The sequence below is a fragment of the Mya arenaria genome, chromosome 7, assembly GCF_026914265.1.
Source record: "Mya arenaria isolate MELC-2E11 chromosome 7, ASM2691426v1".
Lineage (NCBI taxonomy): Eukaryota > Metazoa > Mollusca > Bivalvia > Myida > Myidae > Mya > Mya arenaria.
This window is the reverse complement of record NC_069128.1, coordinates 66330475-66344613: the sequence shown is the minus strand read 5'-3', so window position 1 is coordinate 66344613 and position 14139 is coordinate 66330475. Positions and strand designations below refer to the sequence as shown.

The following is a 14139-nucleotide window of genomic DNA, read 5'->3' as shown; positions in this document are numbered from 1 at the left end:
ACCTGACTGCCAACCAGCAAAGGTAACACATTGCTTGTTATGTCTCCCCTTGCCCGACCAGACTGCCAACCAGCAAAGGTAACACATTGCTTATTATGTCTCCACTTCACAGACCAGACTGCCTACCTGCAAAGGTAACACATTGCTTGTTATGTCTCCACTTCACAGACCAGACTGCCAACCAGCAAAGGTAACACATTGCTTGTTATGTTTCCCCTTCCCCGACCAGACTGCCAACCAGCAAAGGTAACACATTGCTTATTATGTCTCCACTTCACAGACCAGACTGCCTACCAGCAAAGGTAACACATTGCTTATTATGTCTCCACTTCACAGACCAGACTGCCTTCCAGCAAAGGTAACACATTGCTTATTATGTCTCCACTTCACAGACCAGACTGCCAACCAGCAAAGGTAACACATTGCTTGTTATGTCTCCACTTCACAGACCAGACTGCCTACCAGCAAAGGTAACACATTGCTTGTTATGTCTCCACTTCACAGACCAGACTGCCTACCAGCAAAGGTAACACATTGCTTGTTATGTCTCCACTTCACAGACCAGACTGCCTACCAGCAAAGGTAACACATTGCTTATTATGTCTCCACTTCACAGACCAGACTGCCAACCAGCAAAGGTAACACATTGCTTATTATGTCTCCACTTCACAGACCAGACTGCCTACCAGCAAAGGTAACACATTGCTTATTATGTCTCCACTTCACAGACCAGACTGCCAACCAGCAAAGGTAACACATTGCTTGTTGTGTCTCCACTTCACAGACCAGACTGCCTTCCAGCAAAGGTAACACATTGCTTGTTATGTCTCCACTTCACAGACCAGACTGCCAACCAGCAAAGGTAACACATTGCTTGTTATGTCTCCACTTCACAGACCAGACTGCCTACCTGCAAAGGTAACACATTGCTTATTATGTCTCCACTTCACAGACCAGACTGCCTTCCAGCAAAGGTAACACATTGCTTGTTATGTCTCCACTTCACAGACCAGACTGCCTACCAGCAAAGGTAACACATTGCTTATTATGTCTCCACTTCACAGACCAGACTGCCTTCCAGCAAAGGTAACACATTGCTTGTTATGTCTCCACTTCACAGACCAGACTGCCAACCAGCAAAGGTAACACATTGCTTATTATGTCTCCACTTCACAGACCAGACTGCCAACCAGCAAAGGTAACACATTGCTTATTATGTCTCCACTTCACAGACCAGACTGCCAACCAGCAAAGGTAACACATTGCTTGTTATGTCTCCACTTCACAGACCAGACTGCCAACCAGCAAAGGTAACACATTGCTTGTTACGTCTCCCCTTCCCCGACCAGACTGCCTACCAGCAAAGGTAACACATTGCTTATTATGTCTCCACTTCACAGACCAGACTGCCAACCAGCAAAGGTAACACATTGCTTGTTATGTCTCCACTTCACAGACCAGACTGCCAACCAGCAAAGGTAACACATTGCTTATTATGTCTCCACTTCACAGACCAGACTGCCAACCAGCAAAGGTAACACATTGCTTGTTATGTCTCCACTTCACAGACCAGACTGCCAACCAGCAAAGGTAACACATTGCTTGTTATGTCTCCACTTCACAGACCAGACTGCCAACCAGCAAAGGTAACACATTGCTTGTTATGTCTCCACTTCACAGACCAGACTGCCAACCAGCAAAGGTAACACATTGCTTGTTACGTCTCCCCTTCCCCGACCAGACTGCCAACCAGCAAAGGTAACACATTGCTTATTATCATATGTCTCCCCTTCCCCGACCAGACTGCCAACCAGCAAAGGTAACACATTGCTTGTTATGTCTCCACTTCACAGACCAGACTGCCTACCAGCAAAGGTACAATGAAACTACCGAAGATCAATAATGTTGACAATGACAATTATATTTTGATAGACAGTGAAAATGGCGATGAAACTTATTGAAGATCAATAATGTTAAAAATGACATTTTATATTTTTATAGACATGAAAATGGTGATAAAACTTACCAAAAATCAATAATGTTAAATATGACAATTATGTTTTTCAGGTACAATGAAAATGGAGAAGAAATAAATGAGGAAGAACTTACCAAAGATCAGCTGATGGTATCTTTTCTCTTGTCAAAAGGCGAAGTGTACAAATGTGAGCATTGCCACATAATCTTCGAAGATTGTACCCTATATCTGCTACACAATGGCTTTCATGCCAATGATAGGGATCCCTTCAAGTGCGTCATCTGCAAAAAGTCCTGCGAGGGGAGAGTCGAGTTCAATTGCCATCTAACCAGCCATATAAAGTCATAGACCAATATGTTTGGTATGGTCAGATGAGCATTAGGGCAGTGGTTTTTTAAGAAAGGAGCTTTTGGGGGAATGAATAAGTTTGTAAATTGAGTGTTGGAGTGTGGTAATGAACAACTTTCATATTGATACAGGAAAGCAATAAGGTGAAATGCAATGTTTTTGTTACGTTCTTCACTTAAAAGTGATGTAAAACTTCGCTTTTCGTAAGATCTAATCTTACTTCAAAGAAATTCATAACGCTTTCAGCTTTGGAAGAATTTCTGTTTTTGAAAAAAAATTATTGATACTGTATTGAAAGAGTTATTTTGAAGCATTTAGAAAGGTTAGTAAAGGTGTGATTTTTATTCATACAATTTTTTTTTTTTCTGAAATTTCTATGAGGGTCCAAGAGTGAAATTTTGTTTACTTTTGAAGCAAATCTATGTTATATTCATGGTCCAAAGTTTTTACTTTCAATGGTATAGTTATAAACTATACTTGTATATTTATTTTTTTCATGCCATTACTTTGTCTAAATGACATCATTTGTGTTATGTATCGACAACTTTAGCCATATGATATATACTGCTGAGCTGAGGCTTGATAATAATCAGGCTATTTATTTATTGTATTGTGTGTTATTTACAAATTTAGGCAACATGGCTTCTAGATTGTAGATAATGCAGCGTAGAATGTTTTTTTTATAATTCCTGTAGATTACTTCAATTTTGTGAGGCTTGTATTTTCGCCAATATTTCCGATTCCATCAAATCGTGAATTCTAATTTTCCGAAAGAAAAAAAAAATTAAATTGTATATGGAATCGGTTTTATATATAATGGCATAGAGATGGCATAAACGATTCAGAAGTTTCAATAACACAAAAATCACAAGAAAAAAAGCCTCTCATTGTTGAAGTGGTTTACAGTGTAGAAATAATTAAATCTAAAATTTAAGGATATTTTGCTTAAAAAGTTGTGAAAATATTTCTTCAGTTTTATCAGGGTAATATATGATTGTGAAATTTGGAGTATTATGTAGATTGTAAAGCTAGTATGCCAGTTTTAACCATATAATTGGTGCACTGTTGGTGTTTGTAAGTTATTAGAATTTGCAGATAATTGTTCAGTAGATAATGTGCTAGGCTCAGTGTAATACAGGGAAAATAGGAAACTAATTCATATTATTGTCAGTATTTCTCCAGTTAATCTGGTGTGAATAACTTTGTACTATATGTGGTAAAATTTGGTATATGAAAAGACAGACACACATCCTGTGACAGATAAAATAAAAACAGCAAATTCTAGAAGAAAAATGACAACAGCAACAACAGCAACAACAGATGAAAGAAAGAGTTGGGATACTACGTTGAACATCTGTGAGATCATCAATACACCAGCATTTATTATAACTGGTTGGTAATATGAAAGACTGAAATATTTACTTGTTAAGTATACTTACAATTAGATCTGCAAAATCTTTAGATACAGCAATTTGCCAAAGACAGCTCTGCATATGTTGGTATTATCTTTTAAAAAAGAAGTTGTTTGTGTTTGACTGATGTCAATCATGTGATAAACATTTGACTATACTGCTGTTAAACTTAAAGCTGACCACACTTTATGATTGTATGGCATATCTACATATACATAAATGATACAATATCTGCCCATTTTCCGAACTAAATATCTCTTATTTTTATATCTACTGGTTTTCCACTCATAATGCACTCTGTGTACTGTAACGTATTTATTTTCAAAAAAATGGCCATGATAGTTCATCATTTTCTTCAAATGTGAAATTATTTTTCACTATATTTCATACAATAGTGTTCATTTTATCGTTTCTGTTTCTTCTACTTTCTTGGAATGTGATCTTCAGTTGTGTTCAAAATTTTCAGTGATTTGATGGGAATAATGCATCCCGTTTGTAAATTTTACTAACCAATTTAAAAATAAAAGGTAGAAAATAATTTAACACCAGTATCCAAACAAATTCAAGAAGTCTTAAGACTTTAATCTAGTTAAACGATTCTCTTTCTGAGATAGCTTCCTCCTGTTCAAGATTGTATTTAACAAACCAGACGTATTTTTAGCCATCTATAGTTTTATATACAATATCCTGTTCAGCATTATTATTTAAACATTTACATATACTGCAAAGATTTAAGCTTTAGTGCCATAGAATTGTTTTTCTCTTGTTGCCATTATTACAAAAAGTTTTAAAGTTGCCATACTTACAAAAAGTTGAAATGTTGCTATAGTTACCAAAAAAAATTGTTTTGCCATAATGACCAAAATAAAATGTTCGCCATAATGACCTAAGGTTAATGTGCCATAATATATAAATGTGCTAAAAGGCGCTTATATGTTTATATTATATTGTTTGCGATCAAGTTTGACTTTTGGAATATGTTATGTAATATCTGCTAATTGCATGTAAAACAGTCAAAAGGCGATATAAACCAGTCTGATAATGATTAAACTGCTGTTACTAAGATTACTAAGTGCAGCCTACTAATTATGTAAAAAAAATCTTGGTGTATTTTCTACAAAAAACTGTCTTTAACCAAGGTTTAGTCAGTAAGAATTTCAAACACACAACTTTTTTTCCAATGTTATGTTTGCTAATGATATACATTTTGTGCTCTTAAAGTTATGCACCATTTTGAATGTTTTCAACCAAGGACAAGAACTGTGACATCTGCTGTATGATCTCAACATTTATAAGTGTCTGTGTTTCAACAATAATATGTTCCGCATACCCTGTTTACTGTACACACTTCTTAAAACATAACCTGCCCTCTTTTCCCATAAACCAAAACAGAAATAGCCTTAATGCCTGTTTTCTGGACAATGCAATGTGCAGGACACACAACACAATATTTAACAGTAAAGTTTTTTTAATATCATATGACATTTTTATGCTTTTATCCATGGTTTTAGTGTTTTATTTTATTTATACAGCTAATGGTTGATTAATTGATTGATTGATTGATTAATTGATTGATTGATATCAATCATTGATTGTTTTGTTGGCTGACAAGTGATTTTTCCTAAAACCGATATGTTTTTGTTTTGTTAAAAATTTTCTATGACTAATAATTGTGTAGTCTTTTACAAAGATCTGATCAACATAAGTGTTATACACCATAATGGCAATTACGTATTGGATGTTATTTTCCATGACTTATAAATTAATCTGTGTACTTTTATTTAATGTTTGTAAGAAACTGTTTTCTTTCAAGATTATCTGCTTTTAAAGTGTTATTACTTTTAATATGAATTTGGTGCTTATGACTTTCTTTATATGGTTGAATATGCATGGTTCTTTACATTATGTTTGTTTTATTTTGTTGTTTTGAAATAATGGTGCAATCTTTGCTTTTAAAACCACTTTTAATTCTAATTGTTAGTATATAAACCAGCCAGCTAAAGTGCTTTTATATTCACATCATGTTTTTTGTCTGTTTATTCAGAATTATGCCTTTTCTCGGATAAAATACCAAACCAAGTTACAGAAATATCGATGGCCCTACTTCAAAATGCTGAAGCTGTATTTGTTCTGTTTTGAAATTTTGATAAAGGCAATTAGAAAATAGTGTTGCATCATGTGATCAAAATGTCGAGCAATGATTGGACATCTCACAGAGAAACAAAAATGCCGAACCTTCAGAAATGGTAACTACAAAAATTGTAACTATGGCAAAGAAACGTGTGATCAAATTACCAAGATTAAATACTTAAAATGTTGCGACTGAAAACATGTGATTTTGTAGCTTCGACATTTGGAAGTGAGGCCTTTGATATATATAGTATATAAAAAATGGTGCATTATGATTTAACTAAATCTTGGGTTAGTTAATGGGAAATATTATTTATAAAAAAAAATGTTTATTTATAAGACAAAGGAATCGTGATCAAAACTGGTTGTTATTTTTAACATGTTTGTTTTAAAATGAAGACAAAGTTCTTTTTAGCTTGTATGTTTTTTTCACTGAAAAGAAGTTGAGGTATTGTCAAAGAATTGGTGTCGTTTTAGGTGTTGTTGTGACAAAAAACATAACATTGGTCATGGCTCTGAAAACCTTCAAGATTTACAAATGAAACTTAGTACCCATGTTTCCAGAGACTCATATATGGCAAGACCGATTTATCCTACTTAAAAAACTATCGGGTTATGCCCATTTCTTGATTAGAAAATAACAGAAGAGCTTTGGTGTTTGCTGAGGGCCACTCTTATTTTAAATATCTATAATTAGCAATATTAAGGCTTGTGTTGTTTTGTATATAGCATTTATGCTGGTGCATTAACTATTATAGCATATAACCGCCGTCCCGATAGAAATGTCTCATTTATGTGTGAAATATTTTTTATAAATCCTGTTTTAAAATGTACAGAATGGCACATCTTTGTTAAGATCTTTTTTATCCATTTTTGTTTTGATACAATTTGCTGGAATTTGTCTGGTTTTATAAACTGTTGAGATATAATTCAAGCCTTCTTGTACTTCGGCTTTTTTTAATACTTGTCTAAAAATACTAATTGATAAGCAATTTATTTGATGTGTATACTCTTTAATTCAAACTATTATTATTTAAATTATTGTTAACAAAAATAAGTAATATTTTCTGAGTTTACATATAAGTCTCATGTTTTAAAGGAATATTTCCAGTTAAAAAAAATCTCTGACTGTGACTATAAGTATATATCGTATTATATTCTAATTAGGATTTAACAATGATCAAGTATTGTTGAAAATCAAACTTATACAATTATCGTTTTGTGACAGTATTTTCTAAAAATAGACACATACAATTTAAGTTAAAGCACTTTATAAACTTTTTAGTTTGATTACATTATTGAAAAATTGAAATTGCTTTACCAAATTTTTCCAATGTTCAGTAATGATTTTTAGACTGGTTTTCAATCCCGGATTCTTTTGTTATGCTATCTTTCATCACCAAAAGCAAATCATATTAACTGCCTCAAAATGTTAAAGGAGTTGAAACAGTTTTGCTTGTAGTACTCAGAAATCATTTATCTACTTGTTAGGGGCCAAAGATTCTGAATTGTGTGTTTCTTGAAGTGTGTTCATTGGCATATCAAATAATTTGCAAAACATTTTAACATAGAGGAAAAACATCAATATTTTTCTATTCTTGCATGAAATAATTATATTCTCACAATCTTAAAATGTAATAAGGAATTTGTAAAGATGTGATTATATGTAAAGGCTTAATCCATAATTGTGTCAAAAAATTTATTTAATTCTTAAAAAACTGTGCAACAATGCGAAAATAATGGTTTGAAATTGTCTTATTTTTACAGAAATATTAAAATAAATGTAGGAACTTTTCATTCTGCAAAAAGGAAATAATCTTTGAAGTATAGAATATAGTCTATAATAACTGATCAAAAGGGCTTTGGAAGGATCTTAAATTTAAAAAAAATAATGTACCTTTGAAAATTTTATACATGTATCCGGCTGTAAATTTTGTGAGAATATTTAGAGGTTTGACGGCAAAACGGCATAAATCTCATGAAAATATTGTGGAGATAGTGCAGTTTTGTTTTCACGTCTCATATCGGTGTTGTGCTCTGTCATCAGTATTAAAATACAGTTGTAATTAAGTAGCGTAGTTGTATTACATACATAATATACATTGGATGCATGAACGATTTATCTCTTATTGCGTGTTCATAAGAGATAATACATTGTTCTGCGGAAATGCATGATAAATATGTGTATGATAGTTATTATTTTTTGATGATTAGTTTTTGAAAAATATAATTTAAGATTATATATGAAACAATACAATATGATTATGCACTGTTGTGATTTCTGTGTGTAAATATGCCTGGTTACTTTGTAAAAGCCTTGAAGAAACACCGTAAATAAGGTAACATATGACCTTCTTTAAGAAATCCTTCTCAAATTAAACATATTTTTGTGCTTTCTCTTTAAAATGGACATAGCTAGAGCTATTCCATGTTCTTGCCGCTGAAAGTACATCTTAATTACGTTACTGGTCATATTTACACATAGAATGTTGTTATATTATATTAATACATAAAACTATTCGTGCTATGTTGTTTTAGACTGTAGAAGCAGTAGATAGCTTATATTTGCCATGATTATGCTGCGGCATTTGTCTCTAAAATTTCTGGACTGGTTTCTTAATTTTTCAGACTGGTCTCTTAATTTTAGACTGGTTCCCAAAGTTTTTTACATGTCTCCAAATGTTCTGACTGGTTTTTATTCTTCATATGCAATGTCTATTTTTTTACTGAAAGTCATGACATTTGGTCTCCTTGGTGCAGGTTTATTATTATTATTACAGCATTCTCATTTTTAGCTTGTCGTTTTTTTTAAAGTAAATAATTGAGGTATTGACATAGCATTCGGCCTTTAAGTGTCGTTTTCGACGTTATGTTGAACCTTGACCCTTGACTCTATTTAAATCTATATCTAATTTGGTACACGTGATAATACACACATGTACATCAATGTCAGTAACTCTGGCTTAAATAACTGTAAACTCAAGTAAAGCATTTATTGAAGGCATTTAAAACAGTACAGTGTTGATGTTTAGTCTGCGGAGCACTTGTTACCTTACACAAAATTTATCAAAATAGCGTCCCTTGTATGCCTTAGACATAGAACAGTTACTAGCATTGAATTTTTCTCTAAAAGGGTTGACACCAAGAACCTTCAGAATGTATAGTGGTTTAATACCTGCTGGGAGTAACCCCACACTTTATTGTTAAACACCTATTTAAACCCTTCTGTAAGTGACCTTTCCCCTCAATTGTGGGTATTACACTTAATTGTTAATGGTTCTAATTTCAATGCCTTCTAGTGTCTGTTATCATTGACCAGATCTCATGATATTTGAATATTGATCAGTCAACATATGATAGGTGAAACATTGTTTGTATGTGACTTGAGTATTTTACATTAGGATAAGTTAACTGTGACTTTCAGAGCCAAAGAATTTGTTATGTTATAACCTGCCTATTTAAGTATTACGTGTAGTTAATAATTTTAGGGCTCAATGCAAGATGGTTGTGACTCTGCGTAAAATTAAAAGGAGTTAGATCGTTCTTGCGTGCTAAGCCCTCTATTTATGTAAGAACAAATTGATTTTCTGAAATATTCATATGATTTTATATTTTGTACATTTTCTGCTTTGCTATGAGCTTTTGCTTATTTTTGTTCTTTTAAATTGTCGTTTATAAGTTGTCCCGATTAAGTATAGATCTGATTTTATTTAATTGCAATAATATGGAAGTCTTGATATAACACTAAATGTTCTTTCAATTTGTTTTTTTTTAAAGATTCATATAAGAAATTTTTATTTCAGTAAATGTTGAACTTTTTTTTATTCTTATGAAAATCACAGTAAAAAATATCAATTCTTCTGTTAAAAATCATTGTAAAAAAATCGAACTCTTTCGGCAGATAGTTAATCGAGCTCAGATTTATTTTTCTTCAAAATATCACAGTTAAAATCGAGCTCATTGTGATTTCTTCCTAATATTACAACAAGATCGAGCTCCTGTTGTTAGAAAAGATCAAGTCCATTTTTTTTAGTTTTGAGGCATTCGATCATTTGTCACCCGAAGACATGTTGTTTTCTATAGCATTTTGGAAAACAAAAAGACATAGGTTGTATAAGACTTCCATTGTTTTCTGTTTGTCCATGCCATTGAAACTGCACTCTCACAGATTTACTGTTTTGACAATAAAAAAATTGTTGTCTTGGAATGAGCAAATTTTTGCGTCATTATCTGAAAACCAGTGATATAAGACTGCTGACAAAAGATCAAATTACAGTTTTTCATATTTATGTTCAAACTTTCGTTTTATGGCTTGAAGCCTTACTAACGCTTGAAAAAAATTGCATAAAACATCAATTTTTGAACATATATATGAAAAACTGTGATGATTTTTTGTCAGCAGTCTTATGTCACTGGTTTCAATGCATTTTTGCAAAAATTAGCTCATTCTAAAGCAAGAAATAAAAAAAAGTTGTCAAAACGTTCAATCCGTGAAATTGCAGCTTTAACATTGCACCCCATTTTGGTTTGTCATTTTTGTTGCACCATTGTTGTGAAAACAACTGTTCAAAATTTGTTTTGTTTCTTCAAAAGAACTATTAAATACTGCATTTGATTTATTTGTTCATGTGTTTTTTTGTGTTATTTTTGATAGACTTTCTGCACTTGTTTTCGCTTTTTTATGCACTGTTATATTTATTTGACTTTACAGTATTCTTTGTCACATATTTGGCTATACATTATGTCACAATGAGTTTTTTTTGTGAAAAACTGAAAAAGGATTTTCATATATACAAAGAGGTGTTTGTTACATGCACAAAGGTGTTTTTGCTGTTTTGAATTTAATAGAAGTCATTTTGCTTTATGAAACTTTCAATTATGTAATTCTCTTTATGTTTTGTTGTATTCACTTTTTAATCTCAAACACTCCTTGATATGTTGCAAAATGATTATTTTTGTTTCTGCATTGGAGAGTAGAAGTCAAACTGTTCTAAGTGCCATAAGATAAAGAAGCAGTTGGAACTTTTTCACTTGTACTTCTCCGTATATTTTTGGTAGATGTTTAGTTGAGGGTTTCGGAGGGTGGTGCTTGCGCTTTATCCATTACAATACATGGAAATCAATAATATCAGATGGGTGATGCAATTAAGCCTAAGAACTTTTTACCTGCCTTAACAGTCTGTATCAAAGAAGACACTCGCACTGCTTGCATATCCACATTATGGCCCAGTAGTGCGTTACTTGATTTCATTTAAATGCTTGGGCCGTTAAATTTTGATGGCGTGAAATTACTGATTTCCATGTGTCAAATTTTTACATGACTTGAAACTCCTGTTTCTATCCTTCGTGCAGTTTGGTGCTATACTTTATCGCTGTTTTGTTTTCTTTCTTATTCTCATTTTCTTCATGTTTAATCCCATTTGAAATAATTATGTTTTAAAAACTCTACAAAAATGTACACATGTGATTCAATTTCATAGCAATATTTGTCATTGTGAACATATTTTCTCATAGAAATCGTGCTTGTTATTTCGTCTTATTTTGTCACATCGTTGTTTACATAAGTTTACTTTCAACAGGGTTTCAACCCTTCTTGTTTTGTTTCTATGCTACGGCGATAGATTTTCAAACGGTTCAGATCAGATCTTGAAACACGTCCGAGCTCTCTACAATAAGAAAGGGGTCATTCTTAAGTTACTGATGGTAAAAATAATATCATAACATATTTTAACTGCATTATTACCTATTAAGAATCGACTTGCCGCTTAAGATGAGACCAGTGTATCGTATGCTGAAACTGATAGTCAAAATAATACAGTCTTGTGACTGTGTGCGTGAAAGTCTTGGCCAGCCATCAGCTATACACACTATTTACATGTTTAGGGAACAAATGCATTTGTTAATATTCACACAATTCCTATAATTCATAACCATTCTTGTAAAGATAGAAAGTCTGGACATTTGACAATGTAATATTTTGTATAAAAAAAGTGTTTAATGGCTATCAATTACACTTATTTACATTTAAATCTTATTCCTAAGTTTATTTAGTTATGAACTTTATCTCTCGTTTTACCAGTTCTTGCGACACAAATGATCCATTTACTGTATTTTGATTTTTAACCAAAGATTTTATGTAAAGCAAAAGACACATGGCAAATATTGTGATAGAATATATATCAGTTTATGTTTGTTCTTTTAATTTATGTGTTATCAACCGGAATCTCAAATTTTATTTCTTTTAATTATTTTATAAAAAGGTGATAAAGTGTATTTTTGTATAACAAACTCTGCTGATAACAGATCAGACTGATTTTAACATAACATCTGGATTTCAATGATCATATTGTTACATTTTTCTTTGAAGGCATTTGTGCTATATATTAAAATATATATATACAAAGTCATTTTCTTATTTATTATGTCAAAGTCTTAACAGCATTTGAAATGATAGTATTTAGAAATTATGTTGTTCATTATTATTATGTTAACTTATGGTTTATCGATGGTAGCTGGGCTTTAGAATGTACCTTCAGTTGACTTTTCAAATGCCAAACACAAGCCATCTAATATTGCATATGGAACAGAAGTATGGGGATTTTCAAATTCGACGTATTTGGAAAAGATTCACTTTTTTCAAATTCATTGTTAAGACGAATTGGAAACGAAACATTTTTGGGGGAGGGTCTTAGTTGGATTATAAAGTGACATGTAATTCATTAAAATCCACTCTTAATGGGCATATGAATTAAATTTGACCCCAGTTCATCAGATGATTGTATATATATGTATTAACATGTAATATAATCTGGATGTTGTAAGGATAATATGGTAAACTAGAGGCACTGACACATAATCTGCTAGATATGAATAATGCAGCTTGTCATCTTTCCAGAATCTATTTATATACTTTCTCAAACTCAAGGTTCATGATAAGCCCAGTTTCCAACTTGACCATTTATACTGCTGTAATGTTATATACATTCATTGATGTCATGTAAACATACTGCGATAGTTGATACTTGTTACATAGCAAGAATAGTCGGCCTTTGGGAGGATAGGAGATAAATGCATATACTTGAGATAAATGCTTATTCTTGAGATAAATGGTAATACTTGAGATAAATTGTAATACTTCTTTTTTGACTTCTGGGCTTGTTCCTGTAGTTTTCATTCTATAATGGAGATAAATGATAAGACTTGAGATATATGATAAGACTTTCACATTCATTTTGCAAGAGAAATAAAGAACATTAAAATCATCTAGTTAACTATGAATGTTATAACTCAAGGTTAAGGAATATTTTTCTTTTAACTGAAACTTGCAATTAATATTTAATTTTGCTTGACTTTGTATTTATAGGTAATTCAAAGATATGACTTATGTGCATTGAAGTAAACCAGTGTTGAAATTAAAACTATGTGGTGTTGTATCTCTTTATATGATGGAAGAAACTGAGGAAAGTGGAGGCCGACTAACCTTGCTATACATAAACTATTGTGTGCTTTCTTCGCTCTGTGCTATTGGAATTATTTAGAGAACAATAAAAGCTTTGAATGGGACTTTGTTTATGCTCAAAATATCTTCCCAGCTTAATAAAAAGGTCCAGGTACATGTATTGCCATCAAATGCCATTGCCACTGTGTAAACTGCCCATAATTTAACACACCATTGAAGGTTATCACGTTCAATATTCAGTAAATCTGTGTTATATGTTCTGCCTGATGGATGTCTGTCCTCCACAATTGCTTAAAACCAATCAACTTCTGATAACAGCTTCACGAAAATCTGATCCTCAAAGAATGGACCCCAAACCATTCAAAACATTTCTCAACAGCTTGTATTCCAACTTAAAGTCAAAATTACTCGGTTTACCAATACATACTGGCCGAGATTACACAAAAGTTTCTTAAAAAATCCAGAGATATGAGCTGTACAATGTGTTAAGAAAAATGTTGATATGTCAACTTATGCATATTAATTAGAGAGGTTATGACCCAAACACTTCAAATGCCGAGCGCTCCTTTAGAGATACTAATAATTCCTATAACCATGGGCGGCTCCTTTAGAGATACTAATAATTCCTATAACCATGGGCGGCTCGAGGTGTTTGACCTTATAGGGGGCGCAACTTGGGGGCACAACCTTTTGCTATTTGCCCCTCCATCAGAACCGAAATTCATATGGTTTATAAAGTTGGCAGAGCAGTTTGGGTGTTCTTCCCTGAAGTTTTTTAACAATTTCTAGTCCGAAATGGTGCATTTTGAGCATAT

The 14139-nt window shown here is 32.5% G+C and overlaps 1 protein-coding gene across 3 annotated transcripts in view; it reads left to right on the top strand.

Annotated features, from left to right (window-relative positions):
• The window catches only part of LOC128240566 (DNA-binding protein Ikaros-like), a 28452-nt gene extending 15024 nt beyond the window's left edge, over window positions 1-13428 (top strand). For all 3 annotated transcript variants that reach the window (XM_052957254.1, XM_052957255.1, XM_052957253.1), the window contains exon 7: window positions 2068-13428. In XM_052957254.1, the coding sequence (XP_052813214.1) occupies window positions 2068-2323 (256 nt within the window). In that variant the 3' untranslated portion in view covers window positions 2324-13428. The remainder of the gene's footprint in view (window positions 1-2067) is intronic.
• Window positions 13429-14139: the final 711 nt, after the last annotated feature.